A 26,717-nucleotide genomic window follows, 5' to 3' on the forward strand; every position below is an offset into this window, starting at 1 on the left:
AAAAAACAGTGGATCAAATAAAATAAAATAAATACCAATAATTCAATAAAAGAAAATGTTTCAAAAAATGTATATATTCGCTTTGCTTTTTTATTTTTTAGACTTTTAATAGTTTCAAAATAATTTCCTAATTCCGTTCTAAAAAAAATGCTGTTGGGTTTATTGTTTGCCCATTTTTGTTTGTGGAGGTAAAATGTTCCATATATAACCAATAAGTTGATTAACAAGTGTTTCTCTACACAGTTACTTTTATAATACAAAAATATATCCTTACCAGGCCCTAGCCTTGTTCGCCACAAGAACGGACAGGCTCATGACGTCAAAATACCGCGGGAGCGATTAGAGAAATCATATGTAGGAGTTTAATTTCGACTTGCTCTCGCGGTACTTTGAGGTCATCCTCCTGTCAGTTCCAGTCTAGTCGCGCCGCATCGAATAGCATTACTTGTGTTTACTGTGTAGTATTTGTGTGAATTGTTGTGCTTTGCATTTAATCACTACAGTCACATATACACCAAAATCAAGTTGAAGTTATAGTCTCAAATCAAGGTAGGTTGACATTTTTTAAAAACTTTTGCCCGACAAATGTAAATTGTATTATTTAAATACGTTGCACGATAGGCCTTATTCTGTTGTTTCAGAAAAAGCTTTCCACAAGTTCCCTTAATTTTAGTTTAGTTTGCCCTTTGTCAGTTTAAAGAGGTGATACTAGAAAACTTACACGCAGTTCAAAGGATGTTAGAAGCAGCATTGCACAAATACTATAGACATACAATATTAACCGTTTAAAAATAGTAGGCTACAGTGGTTGTAAAAATTGTCATACTGTGTTCACGTATCATTGTATTAGGTACTTTAATATAAAAATACCATACTGTAACATCCAAAACATTGTAATACCATGGTTCTTGTTTGTTATTGAATCCCCTTAAATGGATAGTTTACCTAAAAATTAATATTTTGTCATCATTAACTCACCCTCATGTTTTCACAAACCTGTATAAATGTATTTGTTCTGATGAACACAAAGAAAGATATTTTAATAAATGTTTGTAACTAAACCGTTTGTGAACCCCATTGACTTCCATAGTAGGAAAAAATAATACTATGGAAGTAAATGGGGTCCATAAACAGTTTGGTTAAAAACATTTATCAAAACATCTTCCTTTTAAATTTATACAGGTTTGTAACAACATGAGGGAGACTAAATTATGACAGAATTTTACCTGACCAGAAGCCCCATTGACTTCCATAGTATTTTTAGACTATAGAAGTCAATGGGGCGAAACATTCCACAAAATATCTTCCTCCTTGTTCATCAGAAAACTGAATTTTGTTTGTAACAACATGAGAGTGTGTAATCAATCACAGACTTTTCCTTTTATGGTTAACTATACCTTTAAGTTAATAATTCATGACAAGTTTAACAATCAAAAATACATTTTGTATTAAAATGCATTGTTTTATTGTCCAATAGTCAACCACAATATACACAGTGAACCACGATATACAAGTTTTTGAAAAGCCATAATTGGGTATGAAGCAAAATATCTGATCAATAACATTTACATTCTAAAAGTGGCCAATTATTCATATTTTCCTCCCAAAATGGAAAAGATCACAAAAAATTATTATATGATCTGCTTTTTGAAATACCATGACAGTACATATCATATTGCCAAGATGCAAAAAAGACAGAAATTTCCATACCACTGATTTACTAATGTATATTCCAAGCTTTTTAGACGTAGACTATAGCAGTGCATGGTCTACTTAATACTTTAAGGGGTTTCCCGGACAGGGCTTAGATTAATCCAGGACTAGGCCTTAGTTATATTAGGACATTTAAGTCGTTTTTAAAAACAAACCGTACAAAAAACAATACAGGTTTGCATGTTGAGACAAAACAATGGCACCCATATATGTTAATATGTCAGTACAAGGTGTTTCCAAATTAGGACAGCTCAAACATGCATTTTAGTCTGAGACTAGGATATGCCCTGTCCGAGAAACCGTCATTTTTTAGTGGTTGACAGTGTGAATCACAATGGACTAAATATCACCTTATGTCCTCCACGATAAAAAAAAAATAAGGAGAATTAAATAAACTTACATTTCTTAATTTGCTAGGTTTGCATTGCACATTTAAGGCACTTATATATATTTTTCATATTTTTGTTACTTTGGGTTTTTGTAAGAAAGGATTTGGCTACAGTTTATTTTAATAATATAACAAGGCACTGGTCAGAAATTATGTAACAGAAAATAAATAGGCATATTTAGTAGTTATGAATTAAAGATGAATTTCTTGTTGACAAAGACAGATACAATTGGTCTAATTTCTCTGAATGGTTGTCAAGTGCACTTTGCGGTAGGCAGACAAAACTGTTTCCTGGAAGAGGGTACAAGTATTTCTGAGAAGATTGAGCGGTATCCCGATGGTACAGGTGGGGCACTCTGCTCCAGAAAATCTAGTACAGACCCCCGAACATCTTTGGGGACATCCCCTCTTACATCCAACAGCACTGAGACATGTTCCTCACTGTATAGACATGTATTAGAAGTTATTGTGATATAGAAGAGCAAATCACTGTATTGAATGTGGATTTAACATAAGAGCATGAGGTGCGCAAGTCTGAATTCTCACTAATATCAGGGTACTTGGTTACCAATTCAGAAATCTCCAGTGTTAACAGGCCTGGATCTTTCACATTTATTAAATCTGCCAGTGCAAGTATCAAAGCGGTGGGATTCACTTCACCTGTTGTTCCATCAGTCCCCTATAAATGTGAAAACAGCAGAACGCTGTAATACCATATAGTTTCTGTAGCTTAGCTTAGTTGATAAAGAATGGTGCTAGCAACACCAAGACAAGATGCCTTGTCCCAAAACATGCCTTTAAAACCCATAATTTACATTTACGCTTTTATCCGAAGTCACTTACAGTGCATTACGAGGTATACTTTTTCTAATATGCGTGCTACCTAGGTTCGAACCCACAACCTTGTTTTGCAATGCTAACACAATGCTCTACCACTGAGCTATACAGGAACAAATGAATGAAGTAATATAAAATTGGTTCTTACCGTGTTCTGAAAGTGTTCTCTCAGCTGCTGAGCATCCTGTGATAAACGCTGGGCCAAATGGCATCGCTCATCTTCACCTCGACAGACCAGTCTCTTCTGCATCAGTGCACGAATATACTCAACAACAGTTAGCCACTGACATTCTTCCTTTAGTCTCTATAGATGACAGAGGTCACATGACACGTTATTGTTGAACATGGTTGCCTTGTTTGGAAATGCACAAATATGTTTATGTTAAGCTACAGTGGATATTTTTAATAATCTCCAAATTTCAAAGACTAATAATGGAACTGTCTGATTATTACTGGAACATTCAATCATGATGGAAAGGTCACAAGTTATTAAGAAAGATAGTGCTTGATGTATTGTGTAATATAACTCTGACCTGCCGACAAGGCTGACGCACTCTGTTGTACAAGTCACAGTGATGTTCCAGAACCCCACACATTTTTTGGGTTACATCTTCCTGGACCAGCCAGGTACGAGACAGGAGTTCTTGTAGGTGTGGCTGCAAGTCAGACAGTAGATGGTCCATGACTAGGCGACAGGCCTTTCTCACAGCACGATCCAGACCGGCCTGAGGCCCGAGTGGAATACGGGAAAACCGGTTTAAAGGGTAGGTACACAACTGCTGCTGCAGACTTTCTGTGGAGGTTCTAAATGTACATTTAAATTAGATTTATCATACTCCTTCAAACCATGTATGGCTAACATGAAGCATGGTTTGAACTGCACACTTATCAAACAAACAGCATGTAAACACAGACATACTGTCAAAAGATACTTGTACACCATCTCACTTGAGGATGATGCAGTTGTTGATGCAGGCCAGGAGATAATGGAGATAGAACTTGTTACTGTTTGTTGCTGGATTCTTGCGATGCTCCTTACCAAATTCTATGATTGCATCTCGAAATCTGTTTGGATTTGAAGAGAGGTAAGTACAAAAAATTTGCATTTCATAAGTTGTTATTGCTGGTATGTCAGTATTGATAAGTATACACACCGGATAAGAAGGTTCTCCATTTCATATAGACCCATTTGGATTGTCTGATCCCGCAGAGCTTCACTTATCATCAAGGCCACTCGCGAATTTTCTTCTAGCATCTAACAACCAAAGAGTTGTGTTTAATGTAAAGCAAAATCTTTGTCACATTATACACTATAGCATCAGTTATAGCTGAGACACCTGAGTGATGATGGTTGGAAGGCTGGTGTGATAGCAGCCCTCATGGTCAATGTCTGGTTCTTGGTCCCTCTGCCAGTCTGTCAGCTCCACCTCTAGAGCCTTTTGCATCCACTCTGACACACTCTTCTACAATCAATCATAGTCACACTTCTCAAAAAACACATTACTTGTATATCCAAACAAAACAAGGTAAATGTTGTGAGGATCTTACCCGAACTTTTAGTACGTATTTATTCTGTAGCTGCTCGAGACCTTCCTGAGAAATCAGAGGTCCTAGGTCCTTGACGTCTAGCTCAGGCTCAAGGTCTGGATCACCCATCATCTCTGAGCTTAAAGAACCCATTTTTATGTACATGACTTTATGATTAATAATACATATGCAAATGTATACTTAACCTACCTGCTGTAAATGTGCAGAACCCAGTTAAGAACCGCAAAAATTTCCCCACTTTCTAGCTCCCATCCACTTACTAGCCCAAGATGGGCCTGCAAGAACTGGTGGCAGGAGCGCAGGTAGGCTCTTGTTAGATGATAGTGAGGTGGAACACACTGTTCCAAAATATGCCGCACTGTTGCAAGATCTCCCATTATACCATGCTGTAGTGCAGACAAGTGACTAGCAAGCCCTGGTCCTCGGGTGTGCAAGTAGGAAATGCTACGGAAGCGGGCTGATGCTGCGTCCTCCATGACCTGGCCAACAGTTTGGTAAACAGGTATAGATTAGATAAACTGACATCAACAAGCCTTAATATATGTTGCCATGCTTCAAACAATAACTAGAGTGTGACTAAAAACTTTGCCTGCATCTCTATCAACAGGAAACGGGTAGCATTCATCATCAAACCTTGAAAAAGCGTTCTCTCCAACATCGTGGTCTCCCAGGGGGCATAGGTCTGCTCTGTCCTATAGACCTTCGCTCCTCCAGAAAGAACTGATCTAATGCTTCTTCACGTTCCACTATACGTACAGCCGACACAAAAGGTGTGGGGTTTTGGCGAGAGAGCGACAACCCACTCCCAACCACTGCCCAAAGCTCCTTGGCAAGTGCATCCACCAAGCGTCCAACACCTGAGAAGTAATTCCGCACCAAATCCTCATCCTCAGAAGTTAGTCCTGTTCCCAATGCTCCCCTAGGTCCACGGAGCTGTAGCAGAACTTCATCCTGCCAGTGCTCTAGTTCCATTAGCCGAGCATGAGCCTCTAGTAGTCTCCTGGACTCCACTAGCCTCTCTGTCTCAAGCACCATGCTTTGCACTGATACAAATTAGGTTAAAATAAATTTAGAGACACAAATGCTTGATCAAGGCATTGTAAACATGGTCTTGTAAGTATGTTGTGTGTACAAAATAGAATCACTAACCTTTATAGAGACGTGGCAAATTGCTAACTGCAGCAAGGAGCTGGCGATGATTGATTGACATTTCCCGAAGCGTCTCTAGTACAGTGACCTCTTCTGAATTTTTCCTGGACTCCAGGCTTGCCTTGTGTAAGTCATGAGATGCTTCACTCAGTTCAGCTCTTGCCTTCCGCAGTTGACCAAGACCCCAGTCAACACCTTCCAGGTAGGACTGTACAACTGACTTAAGAAAAATAAGACTGAACAAATGACGTTTCTAGCAAATGCTGTGAGTGCTTAACCATATTCCTTCAAGAACTTATTGGACGATTTGTTCTTAATGAAATAATCACTATCTACCTTTAATCTAGAATTAATCGATGCAGTCCGTTGGCTTTCCCGTTTCCTGTACTGCCCGAGTCTTTCCAAATGCTCTGGCTGACAAAAAACACCCGAGGCCCACTTCAGCGCAGCACCCCGAGCCAAGCACTCAGCTTTCTCCACCTCTGGCCACACTTCCACTGGGACAGGGGTATCTGTCAATTGAAATGGTAATAATGACTCGGCCAATATTGCTACTTTGCTAAAAGGGCTCCACCTAGAACAGAGAAGTCCAATATGAACTGGGCAGTCGTTCAGCTCCAATGTTACTAAGCTGTGTGACATTGTCTACTAAATCAGACGCAAAAGAATGCATGCTTTATTTGCGAGACAGTTCCATAGTTAAAGTCTTTTATTTTCATAGTTGCCATGTGATAAGGATAATTTAAACAGGTTAAAGGTTATATAGAAGAGTTTTAGTCTTTAGCTCACCAGACAATGACTCATCTGCATCTTGATCCCTCTAAATCTAAGGTTTTAGAAACTTAAGGTCTTGCGAGGAGTATGTAATATATTGCTGAAAACTGCATTCTATTTTATTTCTTTTTTACAGCAATGGTCAGCCTCAGTCCATAGGTTCCAATACAGCACAGGTTGTCAACTCTGGCCCTTAAAATCCACTTTCTTACAGAGTTTAGCTCCAGCTCTGATCAATCACACCTGAGCAAGGTAATAAAGATCTTTAGGAATACCAGAAAATTGCAGGCAGTTTGATCAGGATTAGAGCTAAACTCTGCAAGAAAGTGGATCTTGAGGGCCAGAGTTGAGAACCTCTGCAGTACAGTGTCCAGTCATAAGTGCTTACAGTATAAGGGGGCATGTACACCAAAGCATTCAAACACGACTGAAAAAAGCAGGCAAATACCAACTGTGGGCGCTTGCCAGCGTTGCTTCAGCCAAGCGCTTTGGTTGCGATAATACTTCTGTTTCGTTTATCAGTCATTGTACGATGCGCCGGTTGGTTGTTGTTGTATTTGTACCACCCCCCCTCTCCACTGTGATTGGACGGCTGATGAGCTATACGATTCACCCAAAGTTGAACATTTTTAAACTCTGGGCGCTCAGCACTGAACGCAGAAAAAACGCAGAGCACCTGTGCTCAGTGCGAAAACACCCACCAGTGCTGACGTTTTTGAAAAGTGTGGCGCTTCCATTGGAAACATTGAAAACACATGCCTTGGTGTACACCTACAGCTGTTGCCATGTGTCCACATCACGTTTCCATGGTAACGGCTGTTACTAGTATTGTGTATAGTACAGCTATATATTGTATTTATGGTAGATCTATCTTTATAGTTTAATATATTGATGCTAAAAATACATTTCTAAAGATTTTGAATGTGCTATTTACTTTAGGAATTTTATGTTTTGTAGTTGAGTATACTTGAATATATGGGTTTAGTTCATCTCTCTCTCTATCTCACACTTTCAACCACTACAACCTTATGACATCATTAGCCAAAGCTTTTAATAGATTGCATGCCAACAGCCAGTAATAAGAAACAATGTGTACCTTCATGATTGTCACAGCCATTCCTGTCTCCGTCTGACATTTAGCCTTATTGTACAACCGTCCACTGTTCCACCACTAAGAGACTGCCCTGCCCGGAGGGCCTGCTCACCGTTGCCAGATGGAGAAATCAGCAGAGACACACAGAAAAACAAGGAGGAAGAAGAGAAGAGGGTACATACCCACAACGGCAATCTTCCTCTCTCACACTCCCAGACACATCCTCTGCTCGGAGGCCGGCAGGAAGGGACGAGAGGAAGGGAGAGAGAGAGAGAGAGAGCGAGAGCGCAAGAGGAACACAGGGAAAGCAGGCACTCCGCCCTTTAAATGATCCAGATGGTGAGGAGTAAATATGGGGGTGGCCTTTATTTGAAACAGTGCCTTTTCTGTCTGCAGTAGTTATAATCCAATATGTCTTGGATGAACTGCAAAGTTCTTGTGGAAGTGCTGAGAATAATCTGATGTTTTACATGGCCTTACGTCAGTTGATTGGTGGTAGATGTGTGGGGATGATTTGTGTCTTAGAAAAGCAACAAGTTGGTTGAGTTTGCATGAGGGTCTACATCAATACATTGATGATAGATGTTTTGTGATGATTTGTACTGTCTTCATGCTGATGCCCCGTGATCATTCACAGCTGCGGGTCACAGAACAAACATGAAAGGAATCTTAGCCCTGGGGCCGTAATGATTGTGTTTATTTGTGCAAGTGTAGCGGCCTGTAACTTATACTGCGTCTGTGTTTACAACTATCTGATATCAGTAACCCAAGAAGTAAAACACATACCACTGTTAGCGATAATGTCGATCCATCCATCTATATATCTATCTATCTATCCATCCATCTGTTCTGTGATTATTGACAGAGTTTGTAAGACTGGCAGTAAAAGCAAAATAAAGATTTGAAATCTTTATCTTTCTTCTAAGCAGCACTATGCACTAAAAATATCTACATGTCTAAACGTTTGTTATCTTTTCAACCACCATAACCGCAAATAATAATAGTTCCCTTCGGACATGGGTTGGCGATGCTGCTTCTAGATGGGTGGATATGCATCTCCCATAAACTGTAGCAGAGTCATCACAAGGGTTGCCTCCGCCACATTATTACATTAACATATCCTTTCATAGACTCACTTCATTATTTATTCAAAAACAACACCCAATGGCTGTTTTAGAAATGGGCTAGTTCTGTTTATTAAAATTAAAATATGGACTTTGGTTGTAGTATTTAGGCCTATATTATAATGGAACTTTTGTAGCTTGTTGTGAAACTAATGTTGTTCCAACTGTCCAGTCAAATCAAATCTGTCATTTGGCTTTAAGTGACATGCTTTATAATTATGCCATAATATATTAATAAAAAAGAAGGAAATATTTTTATTAAGAAAGAATGTTAATCAGCATATATTCAGGAAAAATATTTAGCTCATTTTTTATGGGGGATGGTAAGGAACCTGGAAACTGGATACACTGTCAAAAATAAAATTACAAAGCTGTCACTGGGGCAGTACCCTTTAAAAAAACGTCCTACCATTTAGGTACAAATGTGTATCTTTGAACTGCCAATATGTACCTTTGAAGTACTAATATGCACTCTTTGGGTACAAAGGTGTACTTTTTTGAAAGGGTACTGTCCCAGTGACAACTTTTGTACCTTAGAGTGTAGGGAGGTGCCGGCCCAAAAAAGATTGAGATCCAATGCTTTAACGCATGTATTTTTCTTGCTTTAGGTAACATCATAGATCCTGCGGTTCGACTATAGTGCTTCCGCTATGTTATTGACTAAGACATCATCAGATAAGGGTTACCCGGCTGCGTGTAGTGTGGTCACCCTCCCCTTGAATACACCATTATCCTACCAATCAGAGCTGTAGAGAACAGGAAGTCTATTTCAGAAGTAGTCAACCAAACACAGGGAGGACTTCCTGTCTGACATTCCTAACCTGGGCTGACTTCCTGATTCTCAGCTCTCCCAGACACAGAGACAAATAAATGAAAAAATGTACAAAAAAACGCAAATTAATAATGAACAATAATTCAATTAAATAAATATATTAATAAATGCCGCAAAAAATAAATTTGAACAGTGGTGGAGATTAGGGTGGTGGCCAAGCTAGGATTTTGTCTAAGAATTACTCAAATAATTGTCAATGTTAGAGATTTAATGACACTGTTGTTATAAGCAAACTACTTACTTTGTATTAGGAACTTTTAAGCATTTCAAAGAAAATTTACAGTTTTATCTTAATGTTAGCCAATTAGTAACACATTTAAAAGGATAGTTCACCCTAAAATAAAAAAATTTGGCCTTCATTTTCTCGCTGTCATGTTGTTACAAACCTGTATACATTTCTTTGTTTTGATAAACCCGAAGGAAGATATTTTGAGGAATCTTCGTGATCAAACCATCTGTGAGCCCCATTCACTTCCATAGTACTCTTTTTTTTCCTACTATGGAAGTGAATGGTGCTCACGAATGGTTTGATTACAAACATTCCTCAAAATATCTTTCTTTGTGTTCATCAGAACAAAGAAACTCACGAAAGTGAGTAAATGATGACAGATTTTTCATTTTTGGGTGAACTATCCCTTTGAGAGATTTATATAGCAAGTTAGAGCATCTGCACCAAACTTTAGACAAGATATTCAAAGTCTACTTACACTGTAAAACATTTGCAGCAATTTTGTCAAATCAACATATATTTTTATGTTACTTTAACTTAAAAAAGTTAAACAATGTCAAAATTATTTTATAAGTTATGTCAACCAATCACAAGCCAAAACCTAAAATAGTAGGTTGAACTGACTTGCAAAACCAAGTTGTTTTAACTTCATGTTGCATTTTTTTACAGTGAACAAGCACAAAATAATCAAAAAAGGAAATAGTTTGCGATTTATTTTATAGGCTAGCAAGTGCATAAAAGTATACATTTGCATTTATGCACTTATTGTATAAAATATTTTGTATATGTTTTGTAGCCTATGATTTTCCATTTAGCATAACGTACAAGATTTTTATGTAATACTTAAATTTAAGATGTCATTTTCTTCACAAATGTATTATGCAAACTAAGAATATTGAATACATAATCTCTCTCTCTCTCTCTCTCTCTCTCTCTCTCTCTCTCTCTCTCTCTCTCTCTCTCTCTCTCTCTCTCTCTATCCATACCCCCATGGTTGGCTGAAACATAGACAAATAATTATTTAGTTACCACCATATATTTATTCAAAGATGGGTTCAAGTTTACTAGGTACCTAAATAAATTTTTAAATAAATTTTTAGCACTCTTTACTTCATATTTGTGGATATTCATATCATGTCATATTCAAGAAGTACTAAACTCGACCGAATTAGTGCTCGAAAACAGAGCATTTTAAGTACATTATAAAAGTGTACTTCTTTTTACCTGGGATTATTGGAGATGGTATCCTATGAACAAACTAGTACATATTTGTGGTCCTGCAAAAAAGTGTACAGAGGTACGTATTTCCCATGAGACCAGGTTGGGAGCTTTTCCTTGTAGTAAAGAAGCGAGCTTTGATTGGCCCATTTAAAGTTAGGCAACACGTTTGACTGTCAACAGCAAGCGGCGCCATATTTTAATGTCATTCAGGGGTGTTAGAATGAGCAGGAGATTAGACCGGGGCCCCTAATTATTTTGCCTTTAGTTCTGGATTAACCCTCTGTTCTGTCGACTCCAATTCACACTCGCCGTTTGATGAAATGTGAACTGACATAAATTCCGCGGCTCACTTTCAATCCGATTATGCAGTTAAATCACCGCGGCTCGAACCCAAGCAAGAGACTCGGGCGGGCTCCTATTCTCCGTGTCCCCTGAAGCCCTGACAGACCCACGCTACCTCCTCACAGGACCCACGCTACACTCTAACCTCACATGAATAGGGCCTATTCAACGAGGTAACGCTCAGGCACAACCTAAATATTGTTTTTATGAGCAACAAATAGGTGCCACCTCCAAACTAATGCTGAGTTCCCATCGTTCCCGATGTTTGAGAGCGCAATATTGTCGCGTGTTATAATGACTGGGTTTGTGTTGATGCTGGATACATATGGGACAAGAGGAACACAAGAAACGTTTTAAATTTGTAAACACAATACATTTTAAACGGCGCTACACGGTGTTTAGCTTTTCTCAAGGGAACTGCTTTGGCGAACGAGCAAGAAATGTCGCGCGCATATACTCGCGGTATTTTCTAAATTATAATAAACTTAGTGTTTTTAAACCTTACCTCAGTTAATAATAAAGTAGGTATTGACTACACAGTATTATCAGTTTACAATATTTAATACTACAGAATATTAAGTGTGGTAATCACTAATACACTAGGCTACTACAAAGTAGGCTACATCAGTTTACTATAGTAAATAGTAAATACTAAAATATATTAAAAATAATCTATTTTAATGTGTGCAAATATAGAGTTTAAAATGATGAAATTAATTTGATGCAAACGTTTATTTTATTCATTGTATATTGTTGTGTAATGTTAATCAGTTCTATTTCTTTCTTTCAGTAATCATGTAATTTTTTAATCCATTCGTCATCCATTAAAATAATTATTTTTATTAGGGGTATTAAAATAAAGAAATCCATTAATGTTTATAACTAATAAATAATGTTTAAAAAAAACTTTCACATCAAATCCTAAAGCCGCACTGTACTTAACTGCTTGTTGCTCAGTTGGCACTGCGTTAGCTACGCAACGCAAAGGTCACGAGTTTCATCCCCCGAGAAGACAAATGCACTGAAAAAAAATTATAGCTTGTGATTGGCTGTATGCCGCTTTGAATTTAAGCGTCTGCCAAATGCATACATGTAATATAACACTTTCAATAATGAGTTTAAGTGCAAGGTTCAAAGGAGTTCAAAATAAGTGGTATTTTGAAGCCAACAGAGGGCGCTGTTTCTACAGATCGCATATTGTAGGGACAAAGTTTTTCATTCATAATACCTAAACCATCTTAGACAGTTTAGGTGGGCTTTCCCATGAATTTGCAATGCATTTTCACACTAATTATGCTCACATGGATGTGAATAATAAATACCCCATTCTCACAGTGATGGTGTAGATGTTTAAAAATGCTAGATGGGATGAATTTGATTAAAATTCAGGATTTTAATCGTATATAAGAAACAGAGAAACATACATATAAGAGAGACTATATTTTAGTTAAGTTGATCTTATTCTTCTGTATGCATTAGTGCAGTTTACTTACATACCCCCTGCAGAGAGACAAAATAATTACAATAAATCTAATAATCAATTATTTATTTAACAATTAATGCAAATAATCTGTCTCCACATATTTATACTTTAGAAAGCATATATAACATAATGCAAACTAAGTTGAAAAGAGATGCTTTAGTTGATATATCACTGCTTGGCATATATTAGCTGCCCTAATATAACTTTTTTACATCGAACCCAATTTACTTACTGTAATTCTAATATATAACTTAATTACTTACACTGTAAAAAAAATCCTTGTTGCACTTAAATGTTTAAGTTTAAACAATTGGAATTAAACAACGTTCTTGACTAGTGAGGAGTTGGTATAAATTTAAAAAATTAAGGTGAATGGACTTAAGTTATTACAACTTTATTTGTATAATTTATAGCAATTTCACACTTGTCAAAAAAGTTGAAATGATTTTTTAATTCAAGTTGTTTAAACTTGTTTACATATGTATGCCATTTATTTATCATTTTTAAATACGAATCTGTCAGCTTTTATAATAAGGTAACACGAGAAGTTCAATTTAGTTTAAAAAAAGCTGTTTTTTAATTGTATTGTATATTACTATTAATACAATTAAGCATTTAAATTTGTAATTTAGATCACAGTTGATCACACTTTATATAGAGTTTGATCTGCACCGTTGTGCACATTTTGGAGCAGGCAGCTATGCAGGCCATCTGAAAACTGCAGAATTTAAGCAATAAGACATAATATAATCTTGTAGATGATGTTTAATTGTTATACAGTAAACAGTTCATAGTCATTGTTCCTATATGTAACTTAAATACAAGAGATGAAGAATAAAATCTTTGCCTAACTCTGATAGTATTCAGTTCAGATGCGTGTGGAATTTCGAGTCTCACTTTGAGGAACGGGATGCTGAATCTGACTTAAAATGATCTCTTCATATTTGTGTTGCTTTTGTCCGCTTCAAACAAGTCCAGTGAGTTTCCCAGGAGTAAGAAAGACAGCATTGAAATCTCTAAATTGGTATGGACCTCACCAACTCGCCAAAGCCTCTTTGGCAAATCTCTGTTTGATTTAACACTCTTGTTTGCCATTGCAAAATCTTTCTTTTGTTGTATCTGGATAAGCTTAATGACTTCTTTAACTTGCCAGCACTGGTTGCAAAAAGAGAGAGCGGGAACGCAGGAAAATGTAATATGGATACTTTTGCAGAAGAACTGATCTATGAAGTTTCTAGAATGGTTGAATATTCAGATGTCATTTATGTGCTGCAAAAGCATTTTATCTCACTTTACCGTGTGCACATGTGAAAGAATTGAGACACAAAACTAAAAAAAAATGAGTAAACAGAGAGCAACTTTTGTTCCCAAATCTTGAGTACACAATGTGGACCCACCACAGCCCAAACCAGTGTCTCATCCAGGGCAGCAAACACAGCCACAAACGGCAGTATTAAGGGATCAATCAAAGTCTGAATGGAGAAGCATTAGCCTGGCTTCTTATTCTGGTTTACTAACACCTGTAATAACTATTAAACATGAGGTAATCTCATAAGCCTTACGGCATTTACATATTCCTCATTATCTTGTACAAACGTGAAGGATGTAGTTGCTCTCTGCTGGCGGTCTCAAGTCATGCATTTACTGCTTGGGTGGTTCTGTGGCTAAGTGACCGGTCTGAATGCGATATGTATATGTATGTAAGGGATTATCTGTATTTGCATTGCCGTTTACCGACGTGGCCATATTCTTAACATGGATCCGGATAATTGAAATGGGAGGAGAAGATGGCTGATCCATTAGTTCATGCTGTTTGCTTAGCGGATGGGTCGCTTCGTTCTTTAATTTTACCGTCCTTTGGAGTTTTTGTAGAAAGGTTGCGTGCAAATGTGTTCGCCAAGGGGCCTTTGTGTCACGCAACCTCTGTATGCTCACTAAAACTAAGCAGATTCCCCTACAAAGCGAATGCCTCGGAGTCTTAGCATGGCTCGCGCATAGTATCGGACTGAGACCAAATACTGTGGATTTTTCAAGTGACACTTGAGGGAATGACCCAATCAGACCACACAATCTGTGCTCTACAAGAGAGAGATCTTTGAAATCTATAAACACCTTCAAAAGCCCCATTCTTGCGCTTATAATGCTGTGCTTTCGAAGCTTGCAATCAAATGTGCCGAAAACTACTTCAAAGGAAATTGTAATGGAACAAATTCTGTCAGGCCAGAAAAGGATTATTGTAAGGCTCTAAATGGAACGCAATCGTTTTGCCTGCATTGGGTTTTTTTGCGGTGGCGTGGATTTTTTGAACAGCTGATCATCTTGAACATCTGTAGGACATCACTAGATTAATTCTGAGATTACAATCTGGTTATTTTTCCAAAATCAAAGTGACAGTTCAATTAACATTTGACCACACTGATTTAACATTTGTTTATTAATAAGTAAGAAAATTAAGGTTTTTCTGTGGGTCTTTGCAGCACTCTAAAGGGGGTTGCACACCGGACGATTCTAAAAAAAATCGAACACATTGTTTTCTATGAGTATACGCACACCGGTGCCGACAGGTGGCGCCTGTTCGCGGCGCCCAGCTACGACTCAGGAACTTGCTCAAATCCCTGTCGCGCCATTCACATAGTTTAACATTAAATAACATCATATTTGTCCCAAATCATTAACAGTTAACATTGGCTGCTAACGTATATTTAGCATTTAAAAGTAGACGCTATCTTACTAAGCTTGCGCTATTTAATGTGCACTTCCGGTGTACGATACCTCCGAGTTGTTAAAGCCTAGTCCACACGGACATTTTTATAACCGTGACTTTTTTACCGGTTCGGTCGTTCGTCCAAACGAAAACGCAGTATCAGGGCACTGAAACCGAACATTTTTGAAAATCCTGCCAGGGTGACAATTTTAAGATCATGTAGACAGTACAACCGGGGGTTTTGCCTTGCGACGTCACTTTTGTTAGGCTTCTGATTGGCCACGATTTGAGTTGTATCGCCACCTGCTGGTGTGGCATGCTCTTGACAGTGCTTGATAGCGTGTTTTTGCTTTTTCATGAAGACAGAGATATATTTTAAACCGAGCATGTGTGGACGGGTTATAAAAATACCCAGTCCGTGCGGACTAGGCCTAAGAGTGACATTAGACCATTTGCTTTATTTCAAAACAGGTATTCAAATTGTTAGAATGTTGCATTTTCTTCTTGGTTACGTTCGCTTTCACATGGCAAAGTTTTAAAACGGACCACAATTTATGTGAGATTAAAGTGTCCTCTCATTGGTTAGAATGCACTTGCATGTTTTACGGGATTCGCTTGTAGCTGTCTTTTGTAAGACAATAGCTGCGGGTTTATTTATTGTGAGGTGTTTTTTGTATCTTTCTGAGTATTATTTAATCATTTTGACCTAAAATGCTGGGTTCACAGAGGAAGCATTTTTTGCTGTATGGTTCCATAACAAACTTTTAAAGCTCACATAACACACGCTGTTTCTGCATTTCTGATGTTAATCTGGAGTACCTATAGAGTAGTATTACATCCTTTATATCACTGAAGAGTCTTTAGTTTAATCAGATTTATAAAAAAGAAAGATTAGCTTTACCGAATCTTTACGATAACGTACAAAAAAATGAAGAAGGAGGAGTTACTACCGCGGGAGGAGCAAGTACGAGTCATGCAACACTATACAACACTGTTTAACTTAAGTTTCACTACATGTTTCTGTCATATAATATGCACGCGCCTATTTCCAACATAAGACAGAAGTCTTACTTACCGCATGCAAATCATGACCCAGTTGGAACTTTTCAATGAAATCCAGCGCATCCAACCCAAGCAAAACTCCACTGCTACCCTGGATAATAAACTATATCCATTGTTTCCATAAGACTGACTTTCTTCTCCTTACATCCAAAAACACACTTCTTCTTTCGTGCCTTTGTTGAGTTTTGAAATTAAACAAAGCTGTCGTGTGATGTGATGTTTGTAAGTTCTAGCATCTTCTGCTGATTGACGAGTGGGCGGAGTTTTCCGGGGGAAGTGCCCATATAAAGAAGTGATACTTATAGAAAACCCCCTGAAACGTCAGTTGGACCTGTAACCGAAAAAAACTTTCCGAAACTTGTACGAACCCTGGCGAAGTGCACTCGGCACAGAAATACTCTGTAACACGTCCAGCTTTTTTGACACTTTGCCTACGTTTAGCATGAGGAAACAACTCTATAACTGTGTTAATAAGTCAGAATGCATGAAATACCATTGAACCACCCCTTTAACATCCACTGCATCGTTCTGTTTCACAAAGCTTCTCTGTAGTGGAAGAAAATTCCTCAGACTGTAAAAATGGATGAAAGAAATTTTTCTTTTAAGAACATTTGACTGAATAGTTTTTTGGGGAAATTATTCTTCCATGGCATTGCTGTGAAGAACCCTTTATGTTGGCTTGTTTCAACCCCTTGACATTTAATTTACCTACCAATTAAATTAATTTAATTAACAAAGGTTGGGCTTGTCCATATTTTACCCAGCCATCAGTTGAAAGAACACAGAATTTTGAATAGGTTATATCCTCTTCATATGAACTAATTTAGGTGAACACTTTTCTTGGTTCTTGGGAGATAAAAGAAATTACATTACAGGTGTTCTTAAGATCTTCTGAAAAGTAAACTCTTAAAATAAAGGTGCTTCACGATACCATACAAAAGCCATTCTTGGCTTAATGGTTTCTATACACGACATAGACACACACCCCTCACACTCCTCATTTTCAAACTGTTCCCAGGGGACCCACTGACCCACTCAGCACGTTTTGCATGTCTCTCTTATCTAACACACCTGATTCAGATCATCAGCTCATTAAGGGATAGATCCTGGGTGTGTCAGTTAAGGGGGCATACAAAATATGCAGAGCATTGGGTCCACTGGGACAAAGATTGAAAACCACTGCTCTAGATGGATAATCATGTGTTGTGTCCGAAACCGCGCCCTCATTTACTGATTCACTATTTATGGCGAATGACAATTGAGTCCACCATATGGACAAATGAAAATGATTGAGCGACTTGGGACACTGATGTAAATACCATGTGTCATAGAGCGTTCGCAGAGATTCGTCATAAACCCTTACACCTGTGTGCCTTACAAATTTTACTGTGAAACGGTAAAGTTTACTTTCTTTTGTCGTCACATTTGTCATGTTTATTGTTGTTGATAATAAAGAGATCAAACCAACTGCTTGTCATATTTAAAGAGTTTGGTTCCAAAACAAGATAAATTTCGTTTTTTGATTGTGCATTCCAATTAATATCAATCAAACTGCAGTTGGTTTGTTTTGATTTAAGCCTTCATAACTAAAAAAATACAGCTAAGTAGGACCATAAAACAAAATAATAACATGATAAGAAACACGTTTTGTTATCTCGTTTTGAAACCAAACTCTTAATTTATTTACTATTATGTTTATTATTATATTTAATAAAAACACGTATTATATTTTAAATTAAAGGTATCACATTTTTTTATTTATAAAAAATAACTGATAACAAGAACTAACAAAAGTGTATAAACGTATTGTTCCGTCCTGATCTGGTCGCACCGGATTGTCTTGGATCACAGAAGCGCAGTTTACTCCTTTTTTCTTGTGTATAAACGTAAATTTGTGGTGTTTACTGTCAGTATCCTTCAGCTGATTCCAGTTACGCGTTCATCTCCCGTTGTATTATCGTAAATAGTAAGTGAGCCAGTGTACATCGAATGTACCCTCAAAGTCAGGGTGCATTGTGGGTAAAAAGTAGTGAATGAAGTTTAAGACACCACTACAAAATGGCCGACCCCAAATATAGTGCACTATGTAGGAGTTAGGGAGCGGTTTCAGACAGAACCATGGACAATTTTGAACAATACACCACATGGACACTTTATACCACTTGATTGTCACTCGATTGTCTATTCGTTACTTGCACTACAACTTCATATTGCGAAAATCTATTTTTTTGTCAATTGCTTATTTTCTTTCTTTTTAATTGCATATTTTTGGTTCTTGTTTCATATTTTTATTGTCCAGCAACTTGTCTTTCTCCTTAGGAGCAAACAACGTAAGAATTGTATTGTACTAAGTACATATGAACATAAAAACTTGAAACTAAAGAAACACAAAAAAACCTTTCTATTTAAAAAAAGTTTCTTTAGATTATAAAAAGGAATGAAAGTAATGACACTAAGAACCTTTGCCTGAATGGTTCTTTAAGGAACCAAAATAGTTCTCAATGGCATCGCTGTGGAGAACTTTTAAGCACCTTTTTTAAGAGCATATTTTGGTTTCTAGGTTCTTTAATGCACATGGTTATTATTTAAAAAACATGAAACATACATTTTTTTGTAAGATTTGAAGGGCTCCAGTAGCATCACACTATAAAATCCATTTTGGCTTTGTTTGGAACCTTTATAGCATTGATGGATTTCAATGTGGATTAAGCTCATGTTTAAAAAAAACATGTTTAAAGCCTCATACTATGGTTGAATTGTTATTTAGTCTATCTCTTTGAAAACCCCAAAATATGATTTATTATTACTTTAGAAATTGTTCAAATTTTACTCTAAAAAGAGCATTGACTAAAATACACTTTTAAAAATATATTTATCCAAACGATCGGTAGAGCTCACATTAAGTAAAGGAGGTATGGCAAGGCTTCATCTGGTCACAATATCTATATCGTATTGATCACTTGATCTCAAGACCCCGCGCTCGGGTCCACGTAACTCGTCTGGTTCTTTTGGTTTTTGTCCCGTGGGGGACAGAGAAAGATTCTGGCTTCTGTTCCTGACAGGGGGCAGCCCAGTCAGTGAAGAATGGTCCAGGCAGCTGGTGTGACTAAGCCATGGCTTGTAAGGATGGGGCGGAGTGGCGTAGACTGAAGGCAGAGAGGGAGGTGAGGCGGGTGGGGTGGAGGAGGGCACCACCAGGCTCTCCGCAGAAGACAGCGCCTTTACATCGCACCAACTGTTCGCATTTTCAACGCCGACCCCCTTTTTTCTTTTCCTGCCAAAGCTTTGTTAACAAAACAGTTTACTAAGCAGTGGTAGGACATGTGATTAATAAAGTGAGGAGGCTTGCAAAGAACCATGCGGTCCATATGGACCACACCAAACAGTCCTATTGTCATCTGGCCACTTAACAGGGCCCTTCTGCATTAGATCACTAGAACATTAAAACACACGGGATGCCAAGAGCGTATTTTAAACTGTATTTCCAATAGTCGTTCTGCTTGGTTAAGTTTGATGCTTTTCTTAAAATGTAACTAAACAACATTTTTAGGTGCATAGAAAAATCGCTTTCCTTAACGCTGCATGCTCAGATTATCTTATGATCTTTAATAGTAGACCACGGTAATAAATAAATATTTACATGGGGCAGGTAATGTAATATAATTTCAAAGTTGCCGTGCTTTAAATAAGAAGAAAAAACATTTGTTGTGGACTGAAGTAACAGTAACCAGGCCTGAATGATGTGACTTTAACTAGATCATCTTTTCCTCATTCACCCATTAAGATGCCCTGGGGATGTGACAATAGTTCCTTTGAGAGAAGAAGGGAGGTCTACAGTGGCCAAAGGTTAAACAGGGCTTTTGGCTGGTGATAAATCACTATTAAATGAGGCCTGCATTGCCACGCATTGTCGTTGCTCACTTTCAAACCCATTACCTTCTGGTTGTAAAGCTGACACAGCTAATGAACTGACTGCTTTGAACCGGGGCCACGATATTGACTGGTTGCTTGGGGCAGATGTCTCAAGCCGAGCGACTAGTAAATGTACATTTGATTAAGAAAGGATCTGCGGGTCTTTGGGGGTGGAGATATTTTGAGGGGGTGAGGCTAGTTGGATAGCAGGGGGCTAGTTTACTCCTAATGTGAACACTTAAGGAAGTTCATATTAAAACAATTGAGCCCTCTGCATGAAAGAGTGTAGCACATGCTGTTTGATTTTGGGGAAAGACAAAAGAGCGCTAATGATTAGCCAAGACACGGTCGACTCGCTTCCTCTTTGAGCTGGGGCCACTTTTCTGGTGCTCGGGATAGATTGACGGGTCACGAAAACGAAAGTGGGATTTTATGTGGAAAGTGAGGTTTGCTTCTGAGAGCTTTTTTTGGTTAATGGTTTTATTTGTGTTAATATAAATGGCACTTTCTATATCTTGAAACGTCATGCTTATCAAAATATTTTTTCAATTACAGTGGCCTCAAAAATACGGAGCCCTTAAAGGTACATGGAGCAAAAATTAAATAAAGTTTAGTTTCGCGTGCGCACGTGAAACTATCGCGTGCTCACATGAAACTATCGCATGCTCACATGAAACTATTGTGTACGGACGTGAAACTATCGAGTTATGTTCGCGTGTGCATGTGAAACTATCAGGTGCTAACGTGAAACTTTCGCGTGCGCACATGAAACTTTCGCTTTCACGTGCGCACATGAAACTTTCGCTAAAGTTTCGTTTTGCGTGCTCACGTGAAACTTTCGCATGCCCACGTGAAACTATCGTGCGCGCACGTGAAAGCGAAAGTTTCACGTGAGCACGCAAAACGAAACTTTAGATTTTTTTTACTCCAATGTCACCTTAGGGGCTCGGTACAAAAAAGACTTACAATATAAACGGTTTCAGCAGTAACAACATAAACAAGTAGCTTTCGTGGTCAATACATAACTTCCGGTAAACTCCGCTAAGAATAAATAACAACAAAATCCGTTTAAAGTAGTTTATTTATATAACAAGCAAAATAAACAACAAGTAGATTACATAGGAAACCAAAACATTGGTTATTTTCGACGAGGTGTTTGTTTAAGAGTTCAGTTTCAGCAACCAGTCAGACCATTAAAGAAACAAAAACCGGAAGTTAAGTTCCAACCAGACGCGTAATTGCGTCACCGCACGTGCATCTGTTGAAACCGTCTATATTTCAATATATAGCCAACAACATTAAACCAAGTGGAATCAACAAATGTTTTAGACTTTACTCAAACTTCACTTTTCTTCCAGCAAGCAATCTTGTGTTTAAAAGACGTCTAAAAGACGTCCAAACACAGGCGAGACATCTAGATTAAAACAAGGCATCTAACCATACAGTAGCCCAAAATTAAACTAAATAAATAAATTAAAGGATTAGTCCATTTTCTTAAAAAAAAATCCAGATAATTTACTCACCACCATGTCATCCAAAATGTTAATGTCTTTATTTGTTCAATCGAGAAGAAATTATGTTTTTTGAGGAAAACATTCCAGGATTTTTCTCATTTTAATAGACTTTAATGGACCCCAACACGTAACTTGAAATTGCAGTTTCAACAGGGTTTCAAAGGATTCTAAACGATCCCAAACGAGGGTCTTATCTAGCGAAACGATTGTCATTTTTGAAAATAAAAATATGCACTTTTAAACCACAACTTCTCGTCTATCTCCGGTCATGTGACGCGCCAGCGCGACCTCACGTAATACGTCATCACGTCAAGAGGTCATGGAGGACGTATGCGAAACTACGCCCCAGTGTTACAAGTGTGGAGAAAGAGGACCGTTCCGACGTTGTTGTATGTCGAATGATACTAATTTATGCCTTTGTGTCAGTTTATTGTTTAAAATGGTCTGCAAATGTGCATTTCAAATATGTAACACGTGACCTTTCTACGTCATTACGCAATTACATGAGGTCATGCTGGCGCGTCACAGGACTGGAGATAGACGAGAAGTTGTGGTTTAAAAGTGCATATTTTTTATTTTTCTTGTCAAAAATGACAATCATTTCGCTAGATAAGACCCTTATGTCTCGTTTGGGATTGTTTAGAGTCCTTTGAAACTCCGTTGAAACTGAAATTTTAAACTACATTAAAACTGTTAAGTGTTGAGGTCCATTAAAGTCCATTAAAATGAGAAAAATCCTGAAATGTTTCCCTCAAAAAACATAATTTCTGCTCGACTGAACAAAGAAAGACATCAACATTTTGGATGACATGGTGGTGAGTAAATTATCTAGATTTTTTTAAGAAAAATTGACTAATCCTTTAATATTATATAACTGTTGACTTGCTTACATGATGGAATATCATACATCTCGCAAGTTATTTCCCCAAAACAAATGTAACAAATTTTACTATATCTTGGCTTAAAGTGGGTTGCTATATCAGGTCTATATATATATATATATATATATATATAGTTAACCTAAACTGTAAAATGTCAGCTAATGCTTGCTGGGCTGATTTTACAATAAATGTAATGTTCAAAATGTTCTTAAGGAAAGGTGAGTGTTCATGACAAGATTTTACTAACGTTTAACAGCCAGAGAGTATCACAATACCCTACTTTTGTCCGAATTGATATGCTGTTTAGTATCCACATACTAAACATCAATACATCTAACACTGCCTGTGTTGCCATGTGCCACCAAGCGAGCTACAGGAACACCTTTGAAAGACAAATTGGTTCACAAGTGGCATTTAATTGAGCTACAGACCAGAGGAAAGCATGACTGTTATCTTGTGTTGCCGGTGAAGGATGGGGAGCTCTAGCAGCGCTGAGATGTGCTGATTAGCATATAATTGGTCCTTTTGTAATAAACACAGGGAATTAGCCTACTGTTCAGCCTGCTGTTAGCAGCCTGGTTTCCTATTCATTTAAAGAAAGAGCAAACACATGGCCTGCTGGGACGCGCCGGCATCTGGCATATAACTGACCCTGCCAGTGAAAAACCAGTTAAAGTAACGTTTTGTGATTTACTGTTTTCTACATAAAATCATCCTACAAAATCATTGTGTGAAAATATATCATTGATATCTTTAATATTAGTCTAATATTAGAGTAAGGTCATTATCTGGGTGATTCTCGCGAAATTAGACTTATGAGGTGTCATGAAACAATTTGATAAAAAAAGTAAATGCAAAGTAAGAGTATCAAAATAAGAAGCATAAACATCTCTTCACGTACTATTTTGCACATGATTTCAAATGACATCATACAAACCAATTTAGTTTTTTTCCACATTTAAGGGGAAATTTTTCATTACCGCAACGTGTCCATGACTGAATTTGGGTTCTTTGAGATGAAAATGTTTATAATTAAAAAATCTAAAAAATAAAAAGCTTCAGTGCATGTAAACCAATTTAGTTTTTTTCCACATTTAAGGGGAAATTTTTCATTACCGCAACGTGTCCATGACTGAATTTGGGTTCTTTGAGATGAAAATGTTTATAATTAAAAAATCTAAAAAATAAAAAGCTTCAGTGCATGTAAACCAATTTAGTTTTTTTCCACATTTAAGGGGAAATTTTTCATTACCGCAACGTGTCCATGACTGAATTTGGGTTCTTTGAGATGAAAATGTTTATAATTAAAAAATCTAAAAAATAAAAAGCTTCAGTGCATGTTATCCTATAAACATTTACAGTAAAGAAATATGTGGTATTTGGTGATCATTGGTAAATGTAGGGACAATAATAAGGAATATATATATATATATATATATATATGTGTCCAAGACCAATTTTCTCATCCTCCGCAACAATTTTCAATTGTTTAAGCCCTTAAGGAACTAACATTTAAAAAAATTGTTGGAAGGGACATAATTGACTGTGACACTCAAGATGGCTACCAGGTAAGCAGTTCTTATTTTTTCTTTCCAGATAAAAGTTGAAATTTTGTTTGTGATAGTACAGATAACTTTTAAGCTCTCATTACCGAAACATAAGTTTGTAAATGCATATATTTAATATAATATAATGTTGCGGTAATGATAATTTTTGATAATGATAATCTAAAAAATGTAAATAATTATATAGGATATATGGTTTAAATCCTCTGAAAATAATGGTTATAGTAAGTTCAGACCTTAATCTTATATGTGCAAAAAAAATGTCTTCAAGGGCATCTATCTATCTATCTATCTATCTATCTATCTATCTATCTATCTATCTATCTATCTATCTATCTATCTATCTATCTATCTATCTATCTATCCGTCGTCTTTCGATGACGCTCAGATCAACTAAACATGTAATCAGCTGAAGTCACACTCGGTTATCTACACCATTAGTCATCATATTGACCCAGCCATTTCCATGGTGCGCCTGTTGTAAATTTGTTGTAACATGGTGCGTCTTCCACGGTCCCCACAGCATATTTGTTTGGGTCGTATGTGCGTGTAGTCGTGCGAGAGTGTGTGTAGGGGGTGCCAAGTTGCCCCCATCTCTGATAAATGGACTCTGTGGTCAGTCTGGGGGTGGTGGGGGGTTCACAAGGCCCCACGGGGCCGACAGCGCTCTGGGATGCGGGGATGAGGTGGACCCACGCCAATTATGGTCTTTTGTACTCACTAACTTTGTGATTGACATCGGCTCTACCCTCTCACCATGGACCCCATTTACACACACTGGCCAGTAACTGACCTGCACTGGGAGGTAACGGATTTAAGAATCTCTCAACTGGCTTTTGCCTTGGGTTGCATTTTAAGCAGGAATAATTTAAGACTTCAGGTATAATTATAGTCACCCTAAGCCAGGGTTTCCAGCCCTATAAAATGTTTGAAAAGTAACAGTGAGGCAGCATCACTTGTAAACCGCTCGCGGTCTTGCTCTTAAAGACACGAGCGCACAAATCCTCGGCAGCAAAATGATCTCACCGTGTGTCTTTAATTTTCAATCAATTTATAAGGGTTTGCCTTTTCCTGCTTCCATCAATGAGTTCTCTTTCTCCTGCCTTTATTTTCTCCCTAAAGACAGCTGAATGAGCATGCAGGAAGATGTGAGCGTAATGACCCCGGCGATGGTGACAAAGCCTAATTGGTCACGGAGACCAGTGGCTAATGAGCTGAGAAAATGAGCCCATGGGTGTGTAATAACTGTATTTTTCTCCATTTATTCTCCTTTCGTCACAGTCCTGTGTGGCATTTTTAAACAACTAAAATGGCACCAGATGCAACAGGGCTCAGACATTTTGACTTGAATTGGGAAACCATATGTTCAGATAAGTCATGGTTTCTCTTTTCCCACAGGCAGGGGCCAGTGCATCTGTGAGGCAGAGTTGTGGTGGTCAGGAAGACGTGCTTTACGACTCCACACATAGGGCGGGAGAAATCGAGCTTACGGTTTTGGATGGCATTACTTAGGCATGAGGGGGTTTTGTTTAAAATGGTGGAGAAAGAAAGAGACATTAGGATGTAATTGAGAATGATTGAGATGTGATTTTTCATTTTAGTGCAACTACAATTGTTTTGACACAGTGATTTTTGTAGGAAAGCCTCACAGTACTCTTAAATTGTTCTGTTGAGATTGACTTCACGTTGTTTTTTATTTATAAAGATTCCCTAATGGGTTATTTGTTGAATAATAAAATTTAAATTAAATAATTAAAATGATAAAATCCCCTTAAAATTATGCAAATCAAAAACAAAATTATTGTTGAAAGAAATTCTGGTTTAATCGTAACTTTACAGAAATGTGAGTTACATTTATTTAAGTATAATTGAAAAGCAAAGATGCAAAAGTCGCTAATCGTCACCTTCGTCAAAAATAAGATAATAATATTAATTGAATGCTCTCGGCACATATATTTTCATCAAATACTTTTATTTCAAATCTGCATAATCTCAGCCCAATTAGAAATACTGTTTTGTTTGCAAAATCCAACATGATCTCACGGAAAGTGGTTTTATAGTCACCAAAAAAATATTAATTTATCCGTGTCTATTGAGCACGAATGTCTTTTCTGTGTCACGAATTTCTATAAATACTTTTTCGTGTCCGTGGCTAGACTTTCTTTTTTTCATGTCATTTTATGTATTGTTTTCTCATTCTCATTCCCCCCTATTTTTTAAGTCATTGTTCCTTGAGGTTGGGGTGAGATTTGGGGTTTGGGTTAGGATGAGGTTTTATGTATCTACATGTTTTTCTTCTGCTTTTAAAACTATTCTCGCCTGGAGTTGGGGTTAGAGTTTGGGTTA

The 26,717-nt window shown here is 37.5% G+C and overlaps 1 protein-coding gene and 1 long non-coding RNA gene across 3 annotated transcripts; one reads left to right on the plus strand and one right to left on the minus strand.

The window, feature by feature from the left end:
- The first annotated feature begins 102 nt into the window (after positions 1-102).
- On the plus strand, positions 103-26,044 carry LOC129433211 (uncharacterized). Of its 2 annotated transcripts, none has more exons than XR_008640356.2 (3): positions 103-549; positions 25,494-25,605; positions 25,770-26,044. It is a non-coding gene; the product is annotated as an uncharacterized lncRNA (long non-coding RNA). The 2 variants fall into 2 exon arrangements; XR_008640355.2 differs by lacking the exon at positions 103-549 and adding an exon at positions 11,020-11,423.
- exoc3l1 (exocyst complex component 3-like 1) lies at positions 1,438-7,844 on the minus strand. Its single transcript, XM_073868591.1, has 14 exons — positions 7,685-7,844; positions 7,506-7,606; positions 5,972-6,147; positions 5,636-5,855; positions 5,120-5,529; positions 4,676-4,965; positions 4,487-4,604; positions 4,276-4,401; positions 4,093-4,193; positions 3,887-4,003; positions 3,472-3,742; positions 3,087-3,242; positions 2,643-2,780; positions 1,438-2,538 (listed from the first exon to the last, which is right to left on the minus strand). The coding sequence occupies exons 2-14, from the start codon at positions 7,543-7,545 to the stop codon at positions 2,356-2,358; spliced, it is 2,346 nt and encodes a 781-aa protein (XP_073724692.1). The 5' UTR covers positions 7,546-7,606; positions 7,685-7,844; the 3' UTR covers positions 1,438-2,355.
- Positions 26,045-26,717: the final 673 nt, after the last annotated feature.

This window comes from Misgurnus anguillicaudatus, chromosome 6 (assembly GCF_027580225.2).
Source record: "Misgurnus anguillicaudatus chromosome 6, ASM2758022v2, whole genome shotgun sequence".
Lineage (NCBI taxonomy): Eukaryota > Metazoa > Chordata > Actinopteri > Cypriniformes > Cobitidae > Misgurnus > Misgurnus anguillicaudatus.